The sequence below is a fragment of the Vanellus vanellus genome, assembly GCF_965231255.1.
Source record: "Vanellus vanellus genome assembly, chromosome: 3".
Lineage (NCBI taxonomy): Eukaryota > Metazoa > Chordata > Aves > Charadriiformes > Charadriidae > Vanellus > Vanellus vanellus.
The window spans coordinates 113,465,457-113,483,597 of NC_138907.1; the positions used below are offsets into that span (position 1 = coordinate 113,465,457).

The window sequence follows — 18,141 nt, forward strand, 5'->3', positions numbered from 1 at the left end:
GAAATCTATTTTTATATTAGTTGCCTAGTGCACAGAATACCTAATGCGCAAAATGTATTTGCTGAGGTAATCACATTTGAGAATAGAATGCTAAATACAATCATCATTTTAAAAAACTTCAGAAGTTATGATCAAGCTTATGATCTAAACTGACACACTTTGGTTTTTTGCCTAAAGATATAAAGTTCACGTTGCCTTAAACGAAAAGCAGTAAAACTGACAAGACCGTTGTCAAACTACTGTCTCAACTACAGAAGGTTAAAGGAACAACAAAACCCAAACCAAAACAAAACCCAGAAAGAAACAGAACCTAACGTGCATCCTTTTTAGTTAGATTCTGAAATGTCCAGTTCTGTTGTTCAAAACAGAAGTTTATACATTAAAATCATGGTAAAGGTGAGCATAATTCCAGTAGGAAAAATGGGTATTTCTTAAGCCTTACCGACGGAGTCTTTATAATACAAATGATAAATACAGAAGTTTGAGCAAGACACTTGATAAACAGAAAAGACTTAATTCATACAGCCTAATGTTTTTTTCATTTCTACTATTGCAAACACTAAATAAAATGGAACTTTTAAGCTAATTTACTTACTCTCTCGAATGTTGTCCCAGTTCCACTGATCACTCTTGAAGAAAGGGTGATGCTTTATTTCTTCTACCCCATTTCTCCCAAGTCGCACATCCCTAAACACAGCAATTCAACCAAGTTCACACTAGGAAAAACAGCACTTGTTTTTTGTTATTTAAATTCTAACTTCCTCATAAGCAGCAAAGAAAGTTTCAGTAAAGACTGACTTTTTATTTGACCACATTAATGGTCAAACAAAAAATTTAAAAACCACCAACCACTGATCTGTAGTTTCTTATATAAAATGTACTCTGTGTCTTAGCGTGCGCTCTCCCTGCGACTGCTAACACATCCAGATTTGGAGTCTGCCACGTGGGGAGTAAAGCAAGAAAGAGAGCACTGAGGCAAAAACTAAGAAAAAAGTAAAAACACAAACAAAAACCCAACACCCTCGGGGGAAAAAAAACTGCAGAAGTTCTGTGTCTGCCAAACCACATGACAAAACCTTAAGACGCAAGTGAAGGAAGGTCTAACTCGCTGCACAGAACAGTTATTCAGAGCTGGACTGAAATAAGTATTTTAAGAATTCCATCCTCTGCCCCATAACTAACCCTGACACATCTTTTGCTGATATTTGCGACAAGAAACTTTTAGTTTGGCCAGAAGAGTCTCTCTTAAAGCTATCTACAAGAACAGGACAAAAAAACAACAGAAGAACTAATAAATCATAGGGTCAGTGCTTATTCCTTCTTTAAGTGCTTCAGCAATGATCACGCATACGGAAAGAAGGCATCTGTTTCAAATAAATCGCTCAAGCACTGTATTAAATATAAACAGGAAGACGGACACACGTAGGGGAAGTACACCTCGCTGAATTTACATTATTAAATTCTACTCATATTTTCTTTCTACCCTTCAGCTAGTAAGGGTGAAAAACTCTGTCAAAGCACATCCTTCCTGAGTAACCGTGACCTTGCTTAACAGAGCAAACAATCTCTCTTTGAATGCAAAAACCATTAGAAGGCTCTTTTTTTTTTTTTTTTTTTTTTCCCCTAATCCCTCATTCTATAGAGGCTAGATTTTCTGCTGTAGCCAAGTTCAGGAGACCACAGGAAAGCATAGGAAGGCATCATCGATACAGAGTTAACTATGGACCTACAACATTCTTCTTTTAAATTAGAGACATTGAAGATGATCTCTTCTTTCTGGAACTAAAGGAAATGTAAGTGTTCAGGCCAAAAACAAGCTTACACACCTTAATATCAATAAACGGCTCAGTTCCACAAAGGGAGACCTCTAGGATCTATTTATAGCCAAAACAATATCCTTGCTGGCTTATTAGCTATACTCATAAATTAATATAACAAAGCAAATGAAAAAAAAGTTCAAACATTCTAAGAAAGCTTAAACAAATTCAGTAAATACATGCTTATTTTCATAAAAGTATTTGCTTTCATTTTTTTAAGACCTGCTTAGACACTGAGCACAACACTTTGGTCCCTGCCTTGGAGCTTACAAATTACTTTCAACCTTACAGGTTTTTTACTGTATTATACACTGCAATTGGACAGATTTGTCTGGCACAAACTGTGTTGTTAACAAGAGCTGTCAGAACTGCTCATAGAAATAACATACAATACCTGGAAAAACCACCCCAAAAGAAAAACTAGAGAGCAGGAGATTTTGCTCAAGAGATTTGAACAGAGATTAGGAGAAGTAATGGAAGGATTTATTATTTTTTTTTTTTTTTTTTTTTTTTTTTTTTTTTTTTTTACAATGTACATGTGCTAATACCACCCAAAATGTAAACAGTACCAGAACCATACATGCACTTACCTATCAGTTAAAAAGGCACAGATAAGGTTCTTTGCATGCTTAGAGATTTCCACATCATCCGGGAAATGTAATGAGTTCTTATGATCCATAATTTTACTGTATGTTCCTACTAGCGAGTCTGCATAAAAAGGAGTATCGCCTGAAAATAAAATAGTAAATTGACTGTGATTTTCAGTCATGTACAAGTCATGTAAGTTGAAAAAGACAAAGGATATAAAGAAAAGCCTACAAGCAGTTTTACCTAAAATAGTGTCCTATATAAAAAAAAAAATAGTAAAATTGGAATGCAGGATACAAAATCACGTATACTGCTGAAAATACTTGTTCTCTAAAATGCCTGAACCATTTTCCATCCTGCATATCACTGCCAAAATTTTCCCCAGTGAATTACATCTTTTGTTCTACCTGAAGACTATCGCTGTGTTTTCTAATTTACATTATGGCTGATACCCACATAAATCCCCACCTTTAAGCGCTTCCCTGAGTATAATGGACTGAAACTCATTAAAGATTTGCTAATGCACAGTTGTTGGAAAAATTCCACCAAAGCTCTCCAAAGACTGTTTCAGAGGAACGCAGGTCCACCCTGCCTACCCCTGCAGCTGCCTAAGGCAAGTCAGCTCTGAGCAGGAGCCTTCATAGTCTGTTACCGCACTGTTAAACCCATACAAATACATTTTGTTGACTGATAAATTCCATCAGCTTGGGTGCCCATATTCACATGGGCAAATGGATTTTAAAATCCTAGACCTTTGTAACCTAAAGGTTTGCAGCCTGGGCTTTACCTAAGTCTAATTTCTTTGCAAATATCCTTAAGAAAGGTAAAATGAGGACAACCGAAAAGAAGCAGAATGTCAGCTACCTGCATCAATACAAGTTAACTGACAACATTCTGAATATACAAATGGTTTGGGTCAGTAAGCTAGAGGCTGCAACTTTTATATAAATCCTTTCTCATAACTAATCTGTAGGTTTAATAGAGAAGGTAAACAATCAAATCACATGAGCTAGGCTCTTTCCTCCGTCCTGGTGTGCTGCACGCGGGCAGGGATCACCCGGCAGGGCAGTCAGCACGTTGACTGCATGCTTCCAATAAGATAGTGACAAATTCAAAGGCTAGGTATGTGAAAATACGTATGTACAGACCAACGGACAAAAACCACTCATCTTTCAAAAATAATATAAATGCAACAGCGTCTTTCTGTCATTTTATGGAAAAATAACAAATTAGTACACACCAGCTTGAATCAAACTTCTAGACTTTTAGTAAATTCATTAGGTTGCCACACCAGTACATTGGATGGGGGATCACCGATAGCTGCTGCCTCCCTCTTTCCAAACTTACCCCTTCCTTCTCAATTGTCACCAGTTTCAGAAACCGCTTTGATTTATGCCACACCTCAAACCTATCCTAGGTCATGGAACTAATGTTAGAATTCATCGTGTGACCAATATTTTAGTGTTTAGTTAAGCACACCATAAAAAGTAGTACTGCTTTCATTAGTACTGCTTTTTTACTAAAACCAGAACAACATAACGCTTTCCGTGCTTTCTTTAAAGCGTAGTTTTAGAAGCCCACAGGCAGAATCTGCTATGTAAATACAAACAAAAATAGAAGCTTTCTACCCATGTGTGGGATATGGAGAAACTAAGTAAGATTTCACTTTAAAGAAATGTTTTCATTAGAAGGTTAAAAAAGGGGAGAACACGCCCTCTCAGATACAAAGGAGAGAAAAAAAAAAAAAAAAGAGGCTCTGAGAAAATATTCTGTGTCGTATATTTTAGTAACTGAAGAATTTTATTTATTGCTAAAATTGTTTATGAGAGATTATTAATTATAAAACACAGGATTTGTAAGTCAAAATGCTTTAATTTTGTAAGATGCAGAGATTACGATAGCATCATGTATCCAAATGCCTTTCCTGGCTCAGAATACCAGAAATATCAAATCTGCAATACTCCCAGAACATGCTGATTTGGATTTTTAATAATTATATGCTCAATTCTGTCCTCTTATAATCAGTATTTTGCTACCAGACTATAATACTGATCCTTACTGTATTTTAAGATGCAGATGACTCATCGCCTTAAAAGATTATATTCTATGTTCGTTGCCATAGCAGTCCAGTATATTTTACCGGAAAATCCTGACTCAAGCATAGAATAAAGAATCAATCCATGTTTCTACAGTCATTTTGACTTAACAGAAAGCTTTGCTAATGCTGGGGAAAAAAAATGGAAGGGGATTGTAGGGTGGGGAGGGTGGAAACACAAGGAAAAAAAGAAAAAAAAACCAACAAAAACATGAAGAGAAAAAAAAAAAGGGGGGGGGGGGTAGTCCTGCCCTTCCCACTCCTTTCCCATCTCTGCATCCCTGAAAACTCAGTACTGCCCCTGAGGTGGCACAAATGCTCATGAGGTGGTGAGGTAGCTGACCCCAGTTAAAACTATTCTAAGAATTACTTTTAAGCTGAGCCGAGGCAACTAATCACTGAGCAAGCACGCAAACAGCTGTCGCAGCATAACAGCGACAGAGAGCAAAGAGAACAGGAATGAAGCAACAGCATCAGCCAAAAGTCGGAAGCTGTTAGATAGTGAGCTACAACCAGCCCCCTTGCAGCAAAGTACCACTAAAGGCACAGTAAAGACTAAACAATAATGTCATTAGCAGAAGAAATCACTACTTACCAACTAGCATCTCAAAAAGGAAAACGCCTACAGACCACCAGTCGCACTCCCGTCCATAATAACCATCACCCCCTTGCGATTTCAAAACTTCGGGCGATATGTAGTCAGGGGTTCCCACAGCTGTATCGCAGCGCACCATACCTGTCTGTGCAACAGTAAGAATTCCAACAGCTCAATTAAAAGTACTTCTGAGGCTTTAAACAATTTGTCTATGAGTAGACCAGAAAAACATAAAAAGTAGATCAAAATATTTGGCTTGAAGAATGTGTTTGAAAGAGTCTCTTTTTCACTCCAGAAATGACAATTTCTAGTAATGTGCTCCCCCTTGTCTACTCCATAATGTTTTTTCTTGATCACATCTTTCAAAAATCGACCAATTTTATTATTTTTGCCATTGGCTTCAATACAAAGCTACACACCATATTGGACTGCTCCTTATCTCACTGAATTCAAGGGCAAACTTCAGAATAATTTTGACAAGCTATGAGTTCTAGGCCCTACATAGCAGATACATAACAATTTTGTCTAATTCGGACAATAAATCAATTTTTTATAGTCCCACCTTGTTTTTTATTTAAGGATAGGAAAAAAAATAAAAGGAAAAGTTATTTTTAAAGAATAGCAAAGTTTTGTTTTGTTTTTTTAAAGGCGATTTTTATTAACAGATTAACACAACTGTATTAATGGAATGATTCTTCATCCTCTTTGCTTCACATTGAGAGACTAAAAATGCAGGGGCTAAATGATGCAGAAGCATCGTCAGATCTGCCAGCATGCTGGTTCAGACTTACAAGCCTTGTTTCCTTTAATCAAATTCACTGCATTCATCCAAGAGAGACCAGACGGATGAATGACATGAAATCCTGCATGAAGTTAGAGAAGCACCAAAACCACACTCATCTTTTATCCTGTCTCTCAACCTGAAATCTTTTCTAAGTCATCCTACAAAGTTCTTCATGCCATCAGCATGAACGGCAATACATATTAACTCTGAATATGAATACAGAATTTAGTAGCAACAACTGAAATCAAAATTCATATTTAAAGAAAGGAAGAAAAACATTTTGCTTTGGGAAATGTATTGACATGTAAAAATTATGACACTAAATTACAACATTTCTTTTCAAACACACAATATGAACTCCCAAAAGCTTTTATTTATGTACTAAGCCAGGATCCTGGAAAGTCACAAACTGGCAGGCAAAAACTAAGGTGATGACTAAATACTGCAGAGACCTAAAGAGTAATTCAAATGTCCTCCTGTAAAATGTCTATCATCTTCTACAACTCCATGCTGAAGCTGAAACCTAAAGGAAATTTTAACTTCTCAGTTCCAGAATGAAGAGCAGGTTAACTTCTGATTTCTATACTACGAACCAGACAGCACATAGCTTGATCATCCTGGAGTAAGAAAATTAAACTAAAAGTTAACTCTTTTTAGAAGACCTAATGCATTTGTTGGCTATAGAAGAATACAGATGAACACATTTTAACACTGGGAAGTAAATGAAAGCCCAAAGGTTCCAGAATTCTAAAGCTGAGAACATTCAAAAGTGCATCTGGCACATGGCAGGAACCACTATTTGAAAATCCTGCTTGTAACAGCTCTCTCTGCACAAACCTACAGGTCTTCTTTGAAGCTTAAGCCTCTCTTTGCTTTGAGCACTGGAGGAATTGCTCTAGGCTCATGTCATTCTGCTGACCTAGTAGGACTCTATGGCCTCCTAATGAGACCTCCAACACTGGTGCGTGTCTATCTTTCCTTACCCAAATGCACAATTACAAGGGAAACGTCCGAGTCTTCACTCAGTGAAGACTGGCTGAAGCCACCTGCATCCCTCCCTAGGTAAGAAGCTGCTTTAAAAATGAAGTCACTGAAACAGTTCTGAAAGATTTCTCTGAAGATCACAGCTTCTAGTCACAGCCTCATCACCTCGACATCTAAGCATACTTAATAACAGCCCATTTCCCATTCCTCTATAATTAATACAGTAAAACAAGAACAACTTTAATATGTTATACATGTTAATATTTTATGAAGTTTTATGCAAACAAAGCAAAGGTTGTGCCAAAAAACCCAGCCCTACCCAAGTCTGATGGCTGGTACGTAGCAACAAGAAAGCTACTTTCCAACAAAGCCTGAAGTTTTCAGACAAGATGTCAAAGAATTGAACAGTAAAACAAACAAAAATATTTCTGCAGTTAAAAGCGCACTGTGTGCTAACATCAGTTTTCAATGGACTGTCTCTCTCTCTCAAGCACATGGATTTAGTTGTACCTACTCCCCATAAAACTCTCTACCTTCTGTCTCAGGAACAAATCTAAAAATGCATTCACAGAACCACAGAACACTTCATGTTGGAAGGGAGCTTGAAAGACCAAATGGCCCAACCTGTTGCGGTAAAGAGAGCCTAGATGAGATTTTCTAGCACCCTGTGCAATCACATCTTGAAAAACTCCAGCGATGGGGATTACTACCACATCCCTGGGGAGGTTGGTCCATTATCAGTCAAATATAATATCCCCAGATTCCTGTTCCTCTCATTTACACACTAGTTCTTTCAAAGAATTTGGGCGTTGCTCTGTATGTATTTTTAAGTACTGGATACTCCTAATACCACAGTCAGGTTAGCTTCTATGATCTCTGGCATCAAAGCCAAGTAAACAGAGAAATTAATTCCTCTCTGTGCAGTACATGGCATCTTGACAGTCCCTCCATTCTGCACGATGACTTATGCCTCTGTACTTCACCATTTGAAGAGATCTAAAGGGTGCTGGTTTTCTCTGGACAAAATGTTACTCCCGTGGTTTCAAGTATTAAGCCTCTGAACACTTCCAATAGCAGTTCTAATACAAAGCTTCCTTCTGGGAGTCTCAGGCCAGTGTTTTACGTGAAACTTTTCTCATCACCTCAAAAGATCAGTGTGGTTCTCGGAACTCCACTTCAAGGGAGGCTTCTACAACTATGTGAGATGTGCAGTGCAGAATTATAAAAAAGTCTGTCCCAAGAGACACAGCATATTCTTGCAGCTTATGACAACTTGGTGGTCAGGCTGTAGTGTTTCCTAGCATCATTCTTTTGATTACTTTGCTGAAGACAAAGCAGTTCAGTTTTCATCCTCAGGAGGATCTCCATCAGACCTGAATGACTCACTGTCTATGACCAAGACTGAGAATCATAGAATAGATTGGGTTGGAAGGGACCTTCAAAGGTCATCTAGTCCAACCCCCCTGCAATAAGCAGGGACACCTTCAACTACATCAGGTTGCTCAGAGCCCTGTCCAACCTGAGCTGGAATGTTTCCAGGGATGGGGGATCCACAACTTTTCTGGGCAACCTGTTCCATTGTCTCACCACCCTCACTGTAAAAAATTTCTTCTTCATATCTAATCTAAATTTTCCCTCTTTTAGTTTAAAACCATTACCCCTTGTCCTATCACTACAGGCCCTGCTAAAAACTTGTCTCCATCTTTCTCATAAGGCCCCTTTAAGTATTGAAAGGCCACAATAAGGTTTCTCCAAAGCCTTGTCTTCTCTGGGTTGAACAACCCCAACTCTCTCAGCCTGTCTTCACAGGAAAGGCGCTCCAGCGCTCGGATCATTTTTGTGGCACTCCTCTCGACCTGCTCCAACAGGTCTGTCTTTCCTGTGTTGAGGCCTCCAGAGCTGGATGTAGGACTTCAAGTGGGGTCTCACCAGAGTGAGAAGGTCAGAGGGTCAGAAGGGAGGGTCAGAATCACCTCCCTTGACCTGCTGGCCATGCTTCTTTTGATGCAGCCCATGATACAGATGGCCTCCTGGGCTGTGAGTGCACATTGCCGGCTCATGTTGAGCTTTTCATTCAGCAGTACCCTCAAGTCCTTCTTGGCAGGGCTGCTCTCAATACCTTCATCCCCCAGCCTGTATTGGTACTGGGGACTGCTCCGATCCACATGCAGCACCTTGCACTTGGCCTTGCTGAACCTCATGAGCTCCACACAGGCCCACTTCTCAAGCTTGTGCAGGTCCCTCTGGATGATATCCTGTCCCTCAGGTGTGTCAACCGCACCAATCAGCTTGGTGTCATCCACAAACTTGCTGAGGGTGCACTCAATCCCACTGTCGATTTCATTGGTGAAGATATTAAACAGTACTGGTCCCAAGATGGACCCGTGAGGAACACCACCTGTCACCAATTTCTATTTCAATATTGAGCTGCTGGCCATTGCCCACCGGATGTGACCATACAACCAATTCCTAATCAACCAAATCAGGCTTTCACTCCCTCATGAAATTCTTTTCAGTAATCAAGAGCTGGAGAGTGCTTCTGTGGAAACATCAGGATAGTTCAGATCAGGTGTTAACACTGCACCCGGGCTTGCGCAGCGTGCCACAGACAATGACCTGAAGCAAGAAGTATCCAGCAGAGTCTTGGACGAGCTTCAATATGAAACAAGCTGAGTTCTAAAAAGAGGAACACGTTCCTTCTTTCAGCTAAACTGCCTGGGCTGAGGTGATAATCCCAAAGGGTAAACATCCCTTCTTTGGGTCACATCTCAACAGATACCATCTAAACCCTGTGCTCTTCTAAAAGCTCACTTAGCACAAGGCAGCATTATGTACTGAGCCTGGCAGCACTAGCAGTTCCTGGCTCTACAAAACCTACCAAAGTCAGCCATGCTACTGTCTATTTTCTTACAGAAAATCTGAAGATCAGAGTCTGGTAAAACCTACCCTGGGCTACCTTACCATAACTAAATACCAAAAGGGAACTACAATTCCTACTAAACCTTTGAGACCAACTCTATTCTTTATTCAGTTACAGAAATACCTCGTTGCAGATTTTAAAATAAGCAAAAAATCAAAAAAAATCCACAAAGCCCCAAACCATCACAACAGAGTTAAATAAACAGGCCAGCTCCTTTTATCTCGGAAAAGATCACTAAAACACTTAACAGTTCTTCTCACATACTGGTAAGGAGGAATTCTACTGCAAGTGGCTGGCCTGGCCTGGAAGGCTTAAGAAGACACTAAATTCAATTCCACAGCAAAGGTCAAAAAGTCTCTCACCAAATTGCAGCAGAATTTTCCTGGGCTCTCAACAGCATAAGGAAGATGCTAATGTACACAACTGCTGAAAGAACTCCAAATCAGAAAAAATAAATAACTATTGGGTAACTCTAGAAATCATCCTGCCAACATCAATATTGTATTTACACAGCTGGGATGCGTTCATGTTTTGTAAGAAGTAGCATGAGATTTGGAGACAACCCAGAACCTCTCAACTTCTAAAGCTTCCTGTATAAAAAATTTTTGCCATTCCACTGAGTCTGAGAAACACGAAGAACGTAAAATGTAATCTGTTAAAAAATTAACTTTTTTAGGGGATCACTAGTTCATTCCTGATGCCTGGTCCAAACTGGAGCTCACTATAACTCTTTATGAGAAATGTGTATGCACTTCTCACATTTATAATATGATCAAACCACATTTTAGTATTCCATTTTTTTTTTTTTTTTAACAACAACGAAAAAGAAAAAGGAAAAAAAGGCTTAGGTTCACCGTTTCTGGGATCCCTAAAATAGCATAAGGGATCACCCTTTTTTTGTAGATTTATATTATGAATTTTTTGAAGCTTTTTTATTGTCTCTTGTCATGAACATCAGATTCCCTTAAGACCTACAATCTATTGGCTCAAAACCAAGATTAATTTTTTTAAGGACTAAGGTACTACTTTCCATTTTTTCCATTAAAGTAAATGCTCACAAGGAATTCCATATATATAGCATTATTATATAAGTAAATATAGGCAAGTAAATCATCAAAGTGGAGGTAAACAATCTATCTGCCTTTAGAAAAGCTACATTATCAGCAACACTAAACAGACTACTGATCCTCAATAAACAGCTGTAGTTGTACGATGAAGTTAATATATTGTCACAGGAAACAAACAAAAAAAACCTAACCAGAGACAGTACTTCTAGATACAGCTGAAGAGACATTAACTTAATGCAGCAAATGCAAATTAAGTAGATTGCAGAGATTATACCAAGCACTACCTAAACAATACAAAAAAAAAACCTAACACATTAAAGCAAATAAGCTTAAAAGGATCATCCTGCCAACATTAATACAGGAACCTTTCAAAGGCCAGGCAAATCATAACACACGTTCATACACAGGTTGGGTTTTTTTAGAATCTCTTACAATTTTTCATAGGAAGAATATATTGTGTAAATTACAGCATAACATTGTTTGTCAGGGAAGACTTTAAATGCTCAACTACAAAAGGTAGCTTTATTTTTAAGAGCCCTTTAATAAGAAAGTATTACTTCCTGTTAAAAATAAAATATTCTTATATCATCTCATTAGAAAACCATGTATTTGGCTGTACATGGTAAAATCTGGACAATTAAAAGGTATGACATCTTGACCAATAGCTAACAAATTTTAATCAATATATCACATATCACTGATTCTTTACTGTGACCTCATTTTAATGACCACTAGAGGATGCTATGAGAACAATTAGACACAGTAAAAATAAAAAAGGGGGGGGGGGGGGCCTGTATGTTGCCTATAAAATAATTTCATTTACAGAAAAATGTCACTTTATGAATTGTTCCAACGTTACTAGTGTTGAAACTAGGAGTTGTCTCATAAGCTTTTTAGACATTTGGCAAAAAAATGAACCTCAGAAATTCATAAACACACATGCTTTCAAAAATAACAAAAAGCAAGTTTACATCCTTCTTCTGTGTGCCAGAACAGTTTATTATAGACAAGGTTACACTATTTAAAGTACCCTTACATTTAAAACTAGGAGACAAGGAACAGCTTTCCAACCAAGTGGACCATTTGGTGAATACTCCTTTGGGTATTATAATTCATAAGAAAATAACCTTAGAATTACAGTTTTATAGATGATAAATTATTCAGTTGAATACTTACTTCATCCATTTTCATGCAAGTGCCAAAATCTGCCAGCTTCAGATGCCCATATTTATCTAAAAGCATATTGTCAGGCTTCACATCTCTGTGTATCAAGCCCATGGAGTGAATTGCATCAAGAGCAAGAACAACTTCGGCTGTATAGAACTTGGCCCATTTCTCAGGCACATCGTAATTGCTCATAAGGTTTACAAGATCTCCACCTGGCATATATTCCATTACCATGTACAGGTATTTGTCATCTTGAAAGGCACAAAATAGCTGCAACATTAAAAAAAGGAAAAGAAAAAAGCGCAATTACTTTTTAGAGACAGCTAGGAAAAAGAATAAAGCACGTTATCTTGAAGTTTTATTAAACCCAAGCATATGTTTTCAAGATTGATGTAAAGGGACTTTATTTGTTATATTCAGATAATCTACATTTTCTATTAATTATGTACCTGCTGAAATTTACTGAACTTCAAAACCCCCTCACTTTCATTTTTAAGAAAGCAAAAAAGATTTTCTGATTATTTTAGTAGTATGAGCTTCTATATATCCACGTTTCTTTGCATTAAAAAGTATCACTGAGTCAAAATGCAAAATATCAAATCTGAGGTAGGAAGCATCATGTATTGATTTGAAAATAGCTCAACAGCAAATAGCATCTTAGACTGTTTCTAAATTTCATACATTATAAATCTCCTTATCTCTGTACATATTTACAAAAACACTTGTCACTACTGATTTTGTCCTGAAGACAACTATAATGCAATACAAAGAAATTATCCTTAGTTACATAACAACTGTCTGGTATAGGTTGCTATTAGTATGCTTCCTACTGGCACAATAGTAAGTTTAGTCTCTTTAAAACGTATTTCAGACCTAGAGTGCTGAAGTTTCAACATTCCTCCCTACAAAAAACCCACCAGAATTATCTATGGCTCTGGTCTCACTTGTTTCTCACGTAAGAAAGAAGACACAGAGAATCAGTGTGATCTGTCCCAGTTTCTAGCTCAGAACCTACATTTTCTTAAAACCAGCTCAAAGTCCTATTCCACCAGACCACATTACCTAAATATATCACACTAATGCACTTCATTATAGAAGGCACAATTGCAACTACACTTTAATTCACTTGCTGTTTACAAGTACACACACACTTATATCATGCTTACTAAACTTTCCGTTCAAAATTGATTGTCATACGTTTCTCGTTACTTTCAACTGTATGTCAAAAATAAAAATAATTCCAGACAACTATTGTCATTACAACAACAAAAAAAGAACTAAATAAAACTTCATCTATTTGGTTATGTATTTCTGCTGAACATAGGCAAGAACACAGAATATGCTCAGCAGAGCAAAACATTGGAATAAAAAAGCCTCGTAAAACATTTCTTGCATACATGAGGTAAAGTGTTATGAAGAATATATGGCAAGCTTAAGGCCAGTCTTTACTTATTAAATATACAGAAGCATGGCAATATATGTCAAAGCATTTAAATGTATTAATTATTTAACAAAATGAAGTACTAACAGTTTCTTTAAGCATATGCTTTCATTACTCATTTTATTAATTGATGTAATTTGCCACTTAGAACAAACTGCAATATTCACTACTAATCCTTCCCAAAGGCACAATTCGTATTGCGTACATGATGATGATACATGGCATGAGAGAGCTGCAAGCAACGGTGTTCAAGACCAGCTGAAGAAACCAACTTTCCATTACTTGGATATTACTTCTGGGCTGAGATGCAGTAACTGACCATTAGACAGGAGATGGTTTCAAGCAAACCACTGGTACAACCTCCTGCCTTGCAGACCAGGAGTGCGCACTCATCCAGCTACCAAATCGCAGCTGAAGAGACAGTAACTACTTAAAGCACTCCTAATACTAATTGCCTGTGATCAACTGACTACCATAAGGAAAGACTGGAGTTAACGTTGACATTTGTTTCTACATTTCTATACAGAATTTTTCTTAGTTGGAAAGGTAACCTCCCTATTATTACTAATAATTATGAGGATATTTCAAAAATCTGTTTAATTCCATTTTCTGATGCATTTGGAGTGACCAAAATGTAAATTAATTTACTTTCTAAGACAGCCAAATACACAAACTTCAGTGAAATTGCCATAAATGTGTATCTTTAAAAAGTAAAATCTGAACCTAAACCATTATTTCAGTTTAGATATAAATTCAAAACCAGCTCAAGACTGGGAAAGATTTATGGCTTTATTATTGTTATTTTACTATTACATATCTTCCTTACCTGAACGACCCACGGACTGTTGGCGAAGGCCATGATATCTCTTTCTTCCCAGAAAAAGGCTGAATCTGATCTCTTGATCATTTCAAATTTACTAAGTAGCTTCATTGCGTAAACCTTTTGTGTCATTTTATGGCGAACCTGTTGGTTCAGAAAGAAGAGAAACAACTTTTTAAAAATGCCTTGTAAAAACACTGAATACCGGAATAGTATATTTCTCTTATATGCAAACTGCTTTCTGGGATGTGATGCCTCCAGGTATTCATATACCCAATTTTTTATACAGTAAGGATTTCAGAACTTCCAAACCTGGCGAGAAAAACCTAACAGCTGCTCCAAAAAAACATAGCAGGGGGGGAACAAAAAGGATGCCAAATGAAGGAAGGTATGCCAGAGCCTGGCCAACCGCTGCAGCTGCTGCTGCAGCCCCAGAAGAGGAGTTGCAGGGCCACAAGAAGGACGTGCCTCAGGGCTGCGGGAGCTCTTCAGAGGTAGTTTTATTGAAGATGTGCTGATACAAGTATGTTCTTCCTCACTATGGCTATGAGCATAAAAATGAGAGCTGACTCCAGTAGTCCGCTTGCTCAAGTTGAAATTGCTACAAAAAACCCCAACCAACCAAAACCAACCAACCAAAAAAAAACAACCCAAAACTTAGAATGCAAAAAGTACCATCTCTCTCTAAAGAACTGGACTTCTCGTCTTAATAATTTCTGAGTAAACGTGCCTACTTCAAATCACCCAGAATACTAAAGAGAAAAAAAAAAAAGATTAAGTAATTCTGTTTACAGAAAAAAAAGGAAATGCTTGTCTATTCCCCGCTCGAAAGCGTCATCGTGTAAGGAGAAATAAAACGTAACTGATTATATTTCCTTATTCTGAACACCATCTATCCATTTCATTCATTCATATTAGAAATTCTAAAGTAGTGCAGTTCGTCTTCTTCCAATTTTTATTTTTCACAAAAAAGACTGCTCCTATTTCTTAAGTAGTTAATAAATTCACTTTAAATGGTGTAAAATTAATAACATAAATTTTGTTGGAAAACTGAAATTAAAACTTTATGACAAAATCAGAAAATATTTTGGACATGAAACAAAATCCTTAAAGCACAGACTGTAAAGTCATTACATTGTTAATGAAACAACACTAGACTTATGCTGCTTTATGAAACAACTGCTAAAGGACCAGGTTTTTTTTTTAACATTCTTGAGTGTTCCTTGAAGAAATCAAGGTGAGAAGTATTCAGCTGACGTCTGAGTTAGCAGAAAAAAAGAAATTAACTGCATCTTAAGTGTCTGCATATTTTCTTCACATGAAAATAAAAAATTCAGTGGACTCATTTGTGAAATCAGAACCAAATGGTTACGACTTTCTGGTAAATTTAAAAAACTCATATTTAGTAAAATAAACCATATCCTTCACCTCTTAGTTTTACACAATGTCTAAGTTTAATTATGTTACTAGAAAGAATGTTTAATAGGCTCTTTTCCTGAACAGCTGTAAATGTTTCAGGACCATTACGTCTGCAGTGCAAAGCTTCAGAGAGGCACCTTTTTGGTCTATGAATTTGGGAGCATCAGTCTCCTGCTCCTGAGGAGGTGCAAACATTAACGCTGCTGAAGCCAACAGGAATGGTCTGTAGAAACAGAAGCAGCATGGGGGGGGAATCATGGAAAGAGTGAGAACATGAACAGAAATGGGGTTATTTATGAATTTACTGTTCTTGAAACTGGAACTTTTTGCTCTCAAGATATAGGTACAAAAGCTTTAGGATTAGCATCTTGCATAGTTTACCACTAACCAACAACCTTCTGAATAGCTATATCAAAAAATCTCCAACAAAACACCAAACCAGAAACACGTTATCTACATGCATTAACAACTCTGTAAGTATGTATATTTTACGACATTAACAATTAACCAGCTAGTGAAGGTGGCCTAAAAAAGTGTTTTGAAAACTACCTCCTTCCCATTTACTAATCCCACATGGGACTATTCACAAAGACTCAGTGGTACACCACAAACTACACACCATGAAGCAGAGCTTTTGCAATCCTGCTCAAAAACAGAAGAAACACAGAGACCATCAACCTCAAAAAGATACTGTTTAATTGAAGACATATTTTCTGTGAAAGTTCACGTAAAGCTCTGCAGTGTACTTGGTAGTTCACAATTCCTAAAATTGTTGTGTACTCTTGCCTGGGTGTAGTCAGTAGAGCTGCCTTCATTTACGAGAATAATTGTCCCCCACTACTTGGGGAAAAAAAAGTCTCAAAAGCCAGCGCAGCGTGAAGCAAGCCCATGCATAGGAGAAGCAAAGTAAACAGGGGTAGGGGGACCAGAAATCACAGCCTGTGCACCTCTCTACAGTACTGCCAATAGGTTATTTGTTGGCTAACCTATTTCTTGAGCAAATTTCAAGACAGGTTCATTCTCCGTACAAAAAATCAAGGAGCCAAAGCAACAACTATCATACTGGCCCACCCAAAGGCTGAGTGTGTCCTGGTGTGCTTGACAGGTGAACCAGTGATGTTACTCCTTATATCACCACCACGGCCCCTGGAGACAGCCTATTTAGCTGCTAGTCACTGTGCTCTTTACCCAGAGCTATATTTGTACATACATATAACGGCTCATACAGCAGATTATTCATGTATTAAACTGTCATGATGTTTCAATTTCTTCCAACTGTTTAAATGAACTGCCAAATTTAAACTGCAGCTCACCAGAGTAACTCTCAAAATAGGTAGGAAAATCCCTTCGTGCCATCAGCACTGAGTAACTGGCCTCGTTTTAACTTATGAAAATGCATTAAGAGGTAAGAATTTCCCTCTACTTTGCTTCATCAATCTAAGACTATCAAGAAACAAGTACTCACATAATGCATCCCTAATTTCTGCAGCAATCACACCAGAAAACTATCTGTAGGTGAAGAAAATAACATATCTATTTGAAGTTATCAGATTGAGTACATAGTATTGATAATGGTACCATCTCCTTTATGATAAAGGAAAACTAAGATCCTAGAGCGGAGTTGTGAAATAAGGTTTGAAATAATCACAAATATCCTAAAATACTTAATAGAGGCATAAGAAATTACTACAGATAGGGTACCAAAGTTCATGTCCTGGCAGATTTCCAGGTAATAGACCACGACTGCTTTATTTGCGTTACTACAGAAGTGTACATCAGCAGTGGCTGGGGAACTAAACCTAATAAACACAGCACTTAATGGAAAAAACTAAACCAGCAGCTGTTAACATATGCCATGACAACCGCTGGTGCGCAACACTAAGAAATCACACAGTAAAGACTGTCACCCAGACCATCCTTTACTAGCAAACACAAGAAAGAGTTGTCCTTGCTTTAGCTTTCTGTTGCAGCACATGATCAAGTCAGTCTGCTGCATCACTGCAACATTACAGTACTTTGTGAGTAGACCTGGCAGAAGGAACCGAGGATATGTTTCAATTTCAAATCAAGAGGATTTTTCCCCAAGTGAAAACAAACAAGAGGTACTCAGGATGTGCTTTCATAAATTACTGTTTCTGCATAAACCACAAGTAACATATTAAGCACCATAATTACATTTTTCTGTCCGCCCTAGACACCAGTCACTTTTAATTCATGGCACTGCATAAGAAAAGAAGCGATCTGGCAGACAGCAACTATTTTCTTAGCTTTCCCCATCACTACAGACCCAGCAAAGCCAGAGGCCAGAGCTCAAGAGCAGAGTTTAATACTTCTGGAGTTATAGGCAATTGATTTTCCACCAAAGTCAGCTGCTCAGACCAGAGTCAACTGATCTCTCTTTACTGGACTGAATTTTTTCATTTTGGGGGGGGAAGAAGGGAGTA

At 37.7% G+C, this 18,141-nt stretch overlaps 1 protein-coding gene across 1 annotated transcript in view; it reads right to left on the reverse strand.

Annotated features, from left to right (window-relative positions):
• ROCK2 (Rho associated coiled-coil containing protein kinase 2) overlaps nucleotides 1-18,141 on the reverse strand; it is a 104,677-nt gene that overhangs the window by 28,348 nt on the left and 58,188 nt on the right. Inside the window, exons 4-8 of the mRNA XM_082480183.1 lie at nucleotides 14,285-14,422; nucleotides 12,027-12,287; nucleotides 5,096-5,240; nucleotides 2,408-2,546; nucleotides 596-687 (exon numbers count right to left, since the gene is read on the reverse strand). Coding sequence (XP_082336309.1) covers nucleotides 596-687; nucleotides 2,408-2,546; nucleotides 5,096-5,240; nucleotides 12,027-12,287; nucleotides 14,285-14,422 — 775 coding nt within the window. The remainder of the gene's footprint in view (nucleotides 1-595; nucleotides 688-2,407; nucleotides 2,547-5,095; nucleotides 5,241-12,026; nucleotides 12,288-14,284; nucleotides 14,423-18,141) is intronic.